General features: G+C 32.7%; 1 protein-coding gene across 1 annotated transcript in view; it reads left to right on the top strand.

The window, feature by feature from the left end:
- The window catches only part of LOC102809243 (mitochondrial sodium/calcium exchanger protein-like), a 38,008-nt gene extending 28,865 nt beyond the window's left edge, over positions 1–9,143 (top strand). The window contains exons 3-16 of the mRNA XM_085491000.1: positions 738–790; positions 1,227–1,283; positions 2,010–2,122; positions 2,328–2,498; positions 3,150–3,266; positions 3,409–3,540; positions 3,840–3,970; positions 4,123–4,255; positions 4,485–4,606; positions 5,555–5,632; positions 5,779–5,854; positions 6,418–6,498; positions 8,275–8,339; positions 8,908–9,143. Coding sequence (XP_085347126.1) covers positions 738–790; positions 1,227–1,283; positions 2,010–2,122; positions 2,328–2,498; positions 3,150–3,266; positions 3,409–3,540; positions 3,840–3,970; positions 4,123–4,255; positions 4,485–4,606; positions 5,555–5,632; positions 5,779–5,854; positions 6,418–6,498; positions 8,275–8,339; positions 8,908–9,087 — 1,509 coding nt within the window. The 3' untranslated portion in view covers positions 9,088–9,143. The remainder of the gene's footprint in view (positions 1–737; positions 791–1,226; positions 1,284–2,009; positions 2,123–2,327; positions 2,499–3,149; positions 3,267–3,408; positions 3,541–3,839; positions 3,971–4,122; positions 4,256–4,484; positions 4,607–5,554; positions 5,633–5,778; positions 5,855–6,417; positions 6,499–8,274; positions 8,340–8,907) is intronic.
- Positions 9,144–10,679: the final 1,536 nt, after the last annotated feature.

Raw genomic sequence — 10,679 nt, forward strand, 5'->3', positions numbered from 1 at the left:
AAATTATATGACCAATCTAAAACTATTTGAGCTTATTAATAACAGTTGTCGGAACCTGTATTCAATTATTTGCCAAATGAAATATTCGTGTTATAGCATTAGAGTTTTCCTAACCGGTCCATGTAGTGGAAGATAGCGAAAGTTGTATAGCACAGTGTAGTCAAGTGTGTATGCGGTCACAGAGATCAGTGATATTCACACTGTTATATATTGTATTGGCTTAAACATGTACCAATAAATAACAATAATAGAATATTAAGATGTTTTGGGACAATCTTGTCAAATGTACCGAATCTCATTTTGAATACGACGAATAGCCGTCCTGCGAAGACCATGATCATGAATCAACGTATCGAAGTAAATATAATATTTGTTGGACACTGAAGTATAACACAAAGTTACATTGACCGGGGTCCCAGACCATCTGAAATGTCACTAGCTGATGTTTTCAACGATATGTTAATTGCAGACTGTATGACAACAGACTATATGACAATAAATTCAAATAATTCTATATTGACAATTTTGTAAACATATCGCAAAAGAAGGATAACTCTGCCGAAAACCACCGACAGCTGTGACTGTAACTGTAACTACAAATAGTCCAAATAGTCCGAAAAATTCTATGACGCGCATGTTTTCTTTTCTGGGTTTGAAAAGTCATCGTAGAATAAAGTAAATTATATCATTTATTCAATACACACGTGTGAATATATTTTGTATTTATTTCGTTTTAGGTTATATGGTTGGTATATATGTTCCTTTCTCTTGCATTTGTTGTAGATAACTTGTAAGTAGAAATTCAGTTATTCCAATTATCGCACTCACTTCGACATCCAAGACTAGTAAAATGGCATGTGGGTTTACATGATTTATTTAAACCACTTACCAATCTTCCTTCTGTTTCGAAAATCGACATTTGTAATATTTTTGAATTCGGTTGTGACTGCGTTCAGGTTGCCCTGAAGTCAATTTTGTACTTTCTATATGCACGCATACATTATTGAAATCTAACATTGAATTTATTAAAAGTGCATTCAAATCTGTATACGCTGTAATTATAATATAATACATAGATTAAGTACATTCACTCAGTTTGTGCATTCCATTGTGCGATTTATTATATATTTCAACATACTATATTGAAATTAAATTTTGCACATTCAAATTTATTTAAATAAAAACATATATAAATGACATAGACGGTATTTCTTCCTTTTTTACAGTTTCTGTCCATCACTGGAAGTAATTGCAAAGACTCTTCGAATGAACGACAACGTAGCAATATCCTTTATCAGCGCACAGCAATGATCAAATATTGGTTTTCACATTTTTACCCACTATCATACCCACTATCATAAGTGATATTATAAGTGATATTATAAGTGATATTATAAGTGATATTATAAGTGATATTATAAGTGATATCATACCCACTATCATAAGTGATATTATAAGTGATATCATAAGTGATATCATAAGTGATATTATAAGTGATATTATAAGTGATACTATAAGTGATATTATAAGTGATATCATACCTACTATCATAAGTGATATTATAAGTGATATTATAAGTGATATGATAAGTGATATTATAAGTGATATTATAAGTGATATAAGTGATATTATAAGCGATATCATAAGTGATATTATAAGTGATATTATAAGTGATATCATAAGTGATATTATAAGTGATATTATAAGCGATATTATAAGCGATATTATAAGTGATATTATAAGTGATATTATAAGTGATATTATAAGCGATATTATAAGTGATATTATAAGTGATATTATAAGTGATATTATAAGTGATATTATAAGTGATATTATAAGTGATATCTAATCAAACAATACTCGGCATAATTAAATATCCTGCGATGTATACTAGACGCCACACAGCGCAATTTAGTACAACGCAACGCAATATAAAACAACCCAGTTTAATTTAACGCAGATTAATACAACGCCACTGTCGTGAGTTTCGTTACTTAACCATGACTTTAAGGCGTAACTTTACTTGCATTGGGTAATGGAGCACCTGACGTGTTTTGTGCAATTGTTGCCGTGAAGAGCAATGGTACTAGTGGCATTCGTCTCGCGGTCGGTGGTCTTTTGGGTAAGAAACTTATATTTCTAATTTATGAACTTATTATTATAAAAATCGGATTATTAAATACGAATAACAGACGGAGTGAAGTGATTCAGTGATGCATTGAAAATGACAGTGATTATCATTACAGATGGACCATTTAATGTATTTGCATTTATAAGAAAACAGACGATTTATCTATCCATGCAAACACTATTTGTTTTTGTTTCAGGTTCAGGAATATTTATTACGACTGTAGTTGTTGGATCTATTGCTATGGTAACAAATTTTCGTATCAAAACTGAAATCGCGTATCTACGTGATATTATTGTATACATGGGAGCATGTTTCTGGATGTATTACGTTGTGTGGGACGGCGGTATCAGTCTACAGGAAGCTATAGGTATACAACAATATTCGCTAATAATTTACCATGAGTGCAATGAATTGATCGTGATATCCCATTATTATTATCTGTTAGTGTATTTCCATTACTCAGGAAATGAGCCAAGGCTGGAGAAATGGCTTGTCAGGGAAATGCTACTATTGATTTTTTGTGTAGAATACCATTTTTTATGAATATAGCAAAATCAACTGCATAGTTTTTTCCTGATATCGCTCAAAGTACATATATGGTAAATCTTGCATTTTAGGGATACTGCATTTAGATTAGTAGAGTAATTGTATTTGGTTGTGTGATCTCTTTTATTGGGTCATAGATTAGCGGATGTTTTCAGATAATACGAAGATGCTAAAATAAATAAATCGAGATACATTTTACAAAATGTGGGATAACATTATTATCAATAATCCGTGTCGATGTGCCACGGATAATGATATTTTGATCAATTCCCCACTTATAGAATTATTATTATTACCATGCTCAAAATTACTACAATATAAATAATAAATATATTATTAATATTTCTAAAATAGGAAAATTTTAAATATACCATATATGGGACATGTTCTCCTAAAAAGCTACCAATTTAATTTTGCTATTACACACTCCCGAGATTAATCTAAAATAGCCAAATTTTTACCAAATAATTAGGATTTATTTGTTTGTATGCTGTTTACGTCATTATTGTCGTCATGACTCCGAGGTTAATGGAATGGATTGAAAGGCTGCGGGATTCACAACAACGAGGCCACATTGCTAAATCGATTGGTACGTTCGAAAGTATAACAAATCATTAATAAGAACTCGATTCTATAAACATGTAAGCATAACCCATAAATGAACACAAAATGAGCTTTACATTTGTTTTCATCTCAATTGACTCATTGATGACATATTGCTTCAACCGTAGTTAAGAATCAGAGAACGAGCTCAGAGTCACATGACCTCGAAGGCGGGTCACTTTTATCTGAAGGATATGCAAATTACAGCAGCATTGACAACAATAACCTCGATGCAGACATAATGTCGCCAGAGTTTGGGGGTAAGGATCTCAGTATTAATTATAATAATAATCACAACTTTCAAAAATCTGAATATTTTACAACTTATTTTGAATGTCGATTTTAAAATGTTATTTTGATGTTTGCAGTCGAAAACATTACAGTACGCGTTACAATGATGACTTCTAATAAAATTTCATTATATTGTTATATCGGTTCCCGTAAACACGGTAAACTATAATACAAGCTTTCCATATTCATAAAGAGGTCTCAACTTTGACCTTCTGCAGGTGGAATTGTAATGCGTTATATTCATACCATTCATTGTTTTCGTATACAGCTGGCGATCTGCACAGAGAGACAACATCTCAAACAGGTTTAATAAAATCGTTTCTGTTGACTATTTGTCCAGTGGATATTATTCACTGGAAGCAGACATCCCTGTTATCAAAATTATGCGCAATTATGAAGGTGAGAACGTTTTTTTTGTAATAGAAAATTACTATGATCGCGTAAAGGCGCTTTCGAACGAGTAAAGTGGTGGCGCTCTGACTGACTGTTTAATACCACGACGAAATAGACATATTAAAACGTATGTGCTCATCACATTATTCACACTACAGGTTCCAATTAACTTCGTGGTAACCTTGACAACCCCGGTCGTTGACTACAGCAAAGAGAAACATAACTGGAACCGCTTACTCAACAGTTTGCATTGTATCACAGGATCATTGTTTTTTGTTTTCGTTGTGAAAGGTAATTATTGCAACTCGCTGATACATATGATGTCATCATGACGTAGTCGTAGTTATGGTACGTTCCCATTACCAAATAAATCTAAAGCATGAACCAATATTTCTTTTAGTGGGGATAGAATGAGAAGAAAATAAACGATGGAGAGAAAAAAACTGTCTTTTCTTTGAGAGAGAAAATTGTTACATTGTCCAGTGAAATATAAAGAAACTAAAATTCTATTTCATTTTAGTTGTTCTCAGCTCTGTCAGTGATAACGTCTTAGTGTGGCTTATAACGATATGTGTTGGGACATTGTTAGCTCTCATAGTATTCGTGACGTCAACAAACCACGTGCCTCCTTGTTACCAATGGGTACGTATATATATTAAGCCTAGTAATATTGAAGTTACTGTTTGACAAATGGGTACGATATTTTAATCTGTATTCTAGACATATTACTAAACAAAACGTTAAATAATTTGCTGGTTTCAGTGTTATGTGATATTTTGGACCAAATACGTCATTCACTCTGTCATTCACTAGTAATTAGCCAACCAATCACATCTATCTTGCCAAGTAATGGATAATTTGACTGTAAAACAAGTTCTTTCAAGGGACCGGACAAGAGGTAGGTGTTGAGGGGAGGGTTAATCTGTGCAGGCATATAAGGGAGGGTTGCAATTTTTATAGGTAGGGTTATTGTTTAAGTTAGTTTTGAATCATATATCTTATTTCATTCAACATCACACTGATTCAAGATGATTTGGTGAATATGATTCTTTTTCTCATACTGTGTGACAACAAGCTTTGGATAAAAAGGCTTCTCGATATTTTTGCAATTATTACTAGAATTCGTTAGACCAATACAATTTGGCTGAATCGTAGTGTTGACTATATAGTATTAAAATTAATGGTGGTATTTAACATGTGTATCTCGTATTCAACACACAACACTCATAAAGGTGACAGTAAAATTGTGTATGTATCACCATAATGTGGTACATTGTGCTCTTCTCAATGAGAGCTGGGCTAACTGATTGAAGTAGGTAAGTTCTGAGCTGTGTAGTAGAATATTATTTAATATGTATATATAGTTTTAATAAATGTACTATCCTTACACTTAGAAGGAGGGAGGGTCACATTTTGTCATGCACCATTCAAGGTGCAAATTGAATGCAAATGTTTGTGAAAGGTCATATATCTTTATGTACACGACTTTCAAAAAACACGAGTCTACACTCTTATAATTTCTGTCCAGTCCATGAACCTCAAAATAACTCATGGTTGATCAGGACTTCATTATTTTTAATTATTTGCTAGGTATTTGCTTACATAGGATTCTTTGTGGGCGTCATTTGGATCTATGTTATTGCTAACGAACTTATAAACATACTAATGGTAAGAACCAATTCACAACTTTTTTACGTCTGACGGATGCACATACCATACCTAAGAAATGACTGACAATACATATTATATATGTATTTATTTACAATTATATCACGCCAATTATAGATTCATATTTATATTTTCTATATTTTAAGACAATAGGTATAATATTTAGTCTGAGTGACGACGTTATTGGTATATTATTATTAACCGTGGGGAACAGTATAGCCGGTAAGTATTTCTTACTGTGATATATATTTATGACGTAATTATACGTGTATTATTAAAACTGTCAGTAGATAACAGTATTGCCGGTAAGTGTCTCTTACTGTGATATATAGATGACGTAATTATACTTGTATTATTAAAACTGTCAGTAGATAACAGTATAGCCGGTAAGTATCTCTTACTGTGATATATAGATGACGTAATTATATTTGTATTATTAAAACTGTCAGTAGATAACAGTATAGCCGGTAAGTGTCTCTTACTGTGATATATAGATGACGTAATTATACTTGTATTATTAAAACTGTCAGTAGATAACAGTATAGCCGGTAAGTATCTCTTACTGTGATATATAGATGACGTAATTATACTTGTATTATTAAAACTGTCAGTAGATAACAGTATAGCCGGTAAGTATCTCTTACTGTGATATATAGTTGACGTAATTATACTTGACCAATTTCGTTTTAAATGCTGTTTTAAACAGTGTTACTTCATCCTTGATATTTTAAGTCGACGATAACGCAAGGAACTAAACTATTTCTTGTTGTTCTTATTATCATCAGATTTATTCACTAACATAGCAAATGCTAAAACCGGTCGTCCAGTCATGTCAATATCAGCTTGTGTTGGAGGTCCTCTACTCAGTATCCTTTGCAAGAATATTCGCTGAATTTATGTATTGATAAACATACACTAACACACTAATACGATAACATCATGCTTGTATTAGCGTACCCTTTAATGAATTATTGGAAATCAAATGGCGTTCTATTGAATTTCTAAATAAGGATGAAAAATAACTATTGCTTAATCAAGAAAATTTATCAAGAAAATTCAGATTTATCTTTATCGGGACAATTTCTCGTGCATACTTTCTGTGTATGGTAGAAAAGCCCTTTTAATCAATGACAAAATATGTGTATACGTTTCGATAGTGTACGTGAACGTCAATCAATTTGCGAACACGAACCGTCCAACTTGAGTTTCAGAATCAAATATTGTCCAAGGCCATCAACGCAAAAATAATATAGTTATAACGCAAATAGAGATTCGGTTGACCCAACCGTCAGGTATTAATAAATCAGGTGACAAATGTTCTTATAACTAAAATTACTGAACTAAAAATTATTGTCAACACAAAACTTTTAAAAAGTTGATTAGACATGAGGCCAATATTTATTAACAAAATTGTTCAGAAAGTTGGAGAATAATATAAATAAGCTATTTTTTTGTCGTTTTAAGTTTATTGTTCTTGATAGTTGACATACAATTCATTCATTCAGCAATACTCAGAACAATTCATAATTGGCATTGATGCAGCAAAAGAAAGTTCATTTCACAATTTGTATTCTTCAGTGGCGAGATTCAGATTATACTTCGAGGACATAATGTGTGTTCAGACATCTAGACATAATTAACATCCAACCAAGAATTATTCCATATATTTCAATAGTAAGATTAATCCCAAGAAAATGGTAGTGATATATTTATCTCTGACACGCAATTCAAATACTGACAGTCCTTATGTATATTGCACATTTAACTGTGTGTTTCCATGCAACACAATTGAATTGAATAGTGAATTCAACACAGGGGAGTGGCAGACATAGACACATTGGACAGAACGACGGACTAGTTTACATCAATTCTGGATACAGTCACATGTTAGTATGATTACAAATATTTCGTTCTCATATATGCGCATAGAGACATACAACAAATTTGCTGTCACGCCGTTCTCGTAATGGCACAACAGCACAAATTACATATGCCCTGTATGCAGTTAATTTAGACACATATCGAAACGAAATGAAATTTACTATTTAAAAAAACTGCTATTTACCCAGAGATTGAACACTAAACGCTACTGATATTGCAATAGAAATGTGAAACTTGACAATACAATTTAATGACCAAAATATTGTTCTGGAGATAGCACAGCGATCCCAGATAATAAAACATGAAACCATATACGACATTGCAAGTGTGTATCATTACATAAAGGGTCATATGCTGTACATGTAGTGATAACATAACATATGCAGTCCATTTATCGACACAATCAGGTAATACACACTAAAAATTAAATTGGGATAAACTGGACAGAGCTCAATTGATTGCATATACAATAGTATAGACTATTAAAATGTCCATGGAAACTGGGAGCCATGGATACTGATCTATTCAGACGATGGTATAACAATCAGAATATGCCAAATACGAAATTAGCTTCATTTAGTAGTATGAAATAACTGACATATAAATTTCTGAATTTTCTTGTCAAAATCAGATTTCTCAGGGGTTTTTTCTCCCCAACACAAAAAGAATTTTACAATGTCGAAAATGGAAAGACTTTATCGTAGTGTATCACCTTCCCAATATAGCACTGTGTAGATTTCACCCTTGATTAATGTATTAAGATTTGATGCTAGGATTTGGCATATCATGTACTATTGGTACTTTACGAAAGGGCGACAAATTACTGGTGAGTATATCCAGTAAGCGTTACAAGAATTTACTATTCAACAACAGAGTCGTATAAACTGCACTATCTCCAAAAGATTATAATTCTAACAAATCTGTTTTAGCCTACTTTCTGTGAGTTACATCATACTGTAGAATACTTTATTTTCGCTTTGAATTTATTTTCGCTATTTTCGCTGAAGGGATGTTTCCGTGAAAATAAAATCCAGCGAATATACTTTTTTTCCTATATTTCACATTAAACTCATGAAAAATCAGTGAAAATAAATTCCAAGCAAAACGCCCAAAAAGCATTTTCAGCGAAAATTAATTCCAGCGAAAATAAAGTATTCCACAGTATGCAAAAAATGCATATGAGGCGGTTCTTATCAAGTATTTTGCCCCCCAAAGTGATTTGAACAACTAAATTAACTATATTACTTAGAAAGTTGCCCATTTGATTTGACTCACCTAGTTATCACCACGAGTCACTGTAAGACTATAGTTACCAAATAACCCATTATACCAACGTCATAGGAGGTTTTATTTTTATTTTAAACTGAAGTTAATATTGTTTTCTTTATTTTCAGCTTGGCAGTGGTCCAATGCAATATTTGCTCTTCGTCACCCTAGGTGTAAGCCTAGCGTCATCCCTGTTAATAATGGTTTTGTCTAGGTTTCGCGTCACCAAATGGTACGGGATCTACCTCTGGTGCATTTACTTGGTATTCCTCGTGATGGCGCTGTTGATCGAAACTGACGTCATTTGAATTCATGTACAAAACTCAAATAAAAGTTTATTTTGTTTATGCACCTACAAATGAAAGGTTATTTTGTTTATGCACCCAAGAATGAAAGGTTATTTTGTTTATGCACCTAAGAATGGAAGGTTATTTTGTTTATGCACCTAAGAATGAAAGGTTATTTTGTTTATGCACCCAAGAATGAAAGGTTATTTTGTTTATGCACCTAAGAATGAAAGGTTATTTTGTTTATGCACCCAAGAATGAAAGGTTATTTTGTTTATGCACCTAAGAATGAAAGGTTATTTTGTTTATGCACCTAAGAATGAAAGGTTATTTTGTTTATGCACCTAAGAATGAAAGGTTATTTTGTTTATGCACCTAAGAATGAAAGGTTATTTTGTTTATGCACCTAAGAATGAAAGGTTATTTTGTTTATGCACCCAAGAATGAAAGGTTATTTTGTTTATGCACCTAAGAATGAAAGGTTATTTTGTTTATGCACCTAAGAATGAAAGGTTATTTTGTTTATGCACCTAAGAATGAAAGGTTATTTTGTTTATGCACCTAAGAATGAAAGGTTATTTTGTTTATGCACCTAAGAATGAAAGGTTATTTTGTTTATGCACCTAAGAATGAAAGGTTATTTTGTTTATGCACCCAAGAATGAAAGGTTATTTTGTTTATGCACCCAAGAATGAAAGGTTATTTTGTTTATGCACCTAAGAATGAAAGGTTATTTTGTTTATGCACCTAAGAATGAAAGGTTATTTTGTTTATGCACCTAAGAATGAAAGGTTAATTTGTTTATGCACCCAAGAATGAAAGGTTATTTTGTTTATGCACCTAAGAATGAAAGGTTAATTTGTTTATGCACCTAAGAATGAAAGGTTATTTTGTTTATGCACCCAAGAATGAAAGGTTATTTTGTTTATGCACCTAAGAATGAAAGGTTATTTTGTTTATGCACCCAAGAATGAAAGGTTATTTTGTTTATGCACCCAAGAATGAAAGGTTATTTTGTTTATGCAACCAAGAATGAAAGGTTATTTTGATTATGCACTACAACACACGGTGGAATCTACCCCAGACCATTCGTCCCGGTGTTATCGCTATCGCCACACGAGACTCCAGCTTGTCTCCTATACAATTTGACTGCACACATCCAGAAAGTAGATGTAGCTGTGATTGGTGGAATACTAATGAGTTGAGTGTCAATCAAACGCCCACGCTATCTTTAGTAAACAAAGTCACGTGACACGCGCCATTTTAGTTTTGATTAGTTCATCGGATCGGAGTGTCGGTGCTCGCCATCCATAAATCAAATCAAAATGATTTCTAAGGAAATTGTCGCGTCAGCAGTGGACAGTGTCTTAAAACACATCGATGGCATCATCTCTATCAAAGAAGAACAATTGTCCGCAATTGAAGCTATATGTAACAGGAAAGATACTGTCGCTTTTTTGCCGACTGGTTTCTGAAAATCGCTTATTTTCCAAATTCTTCCACTTGTCATCAAAGAACTAGGGTTAGATCCAAACCCAATAATACTGGTAATTTCACCGCTAGTTGCGCTAATTAAGGATCAGGTGAATGCGGCAACGAAACTTGGAGTTAGT

The sequence above is a fragment of the Saccoglossus kowalevskii genome, chromosome 16, assembly GCF_978046115.1.
Source record: "Saccoglossus kowalevskii chromosome 16, keSacKowa6.1, whole genome shotgun sequence".
NCBI lineage: Eukaryota > Metazoa > Hemichordata > Enteropneusta > Harrimaniidae > Saccoglossus > Saccoglossus kowalevskii.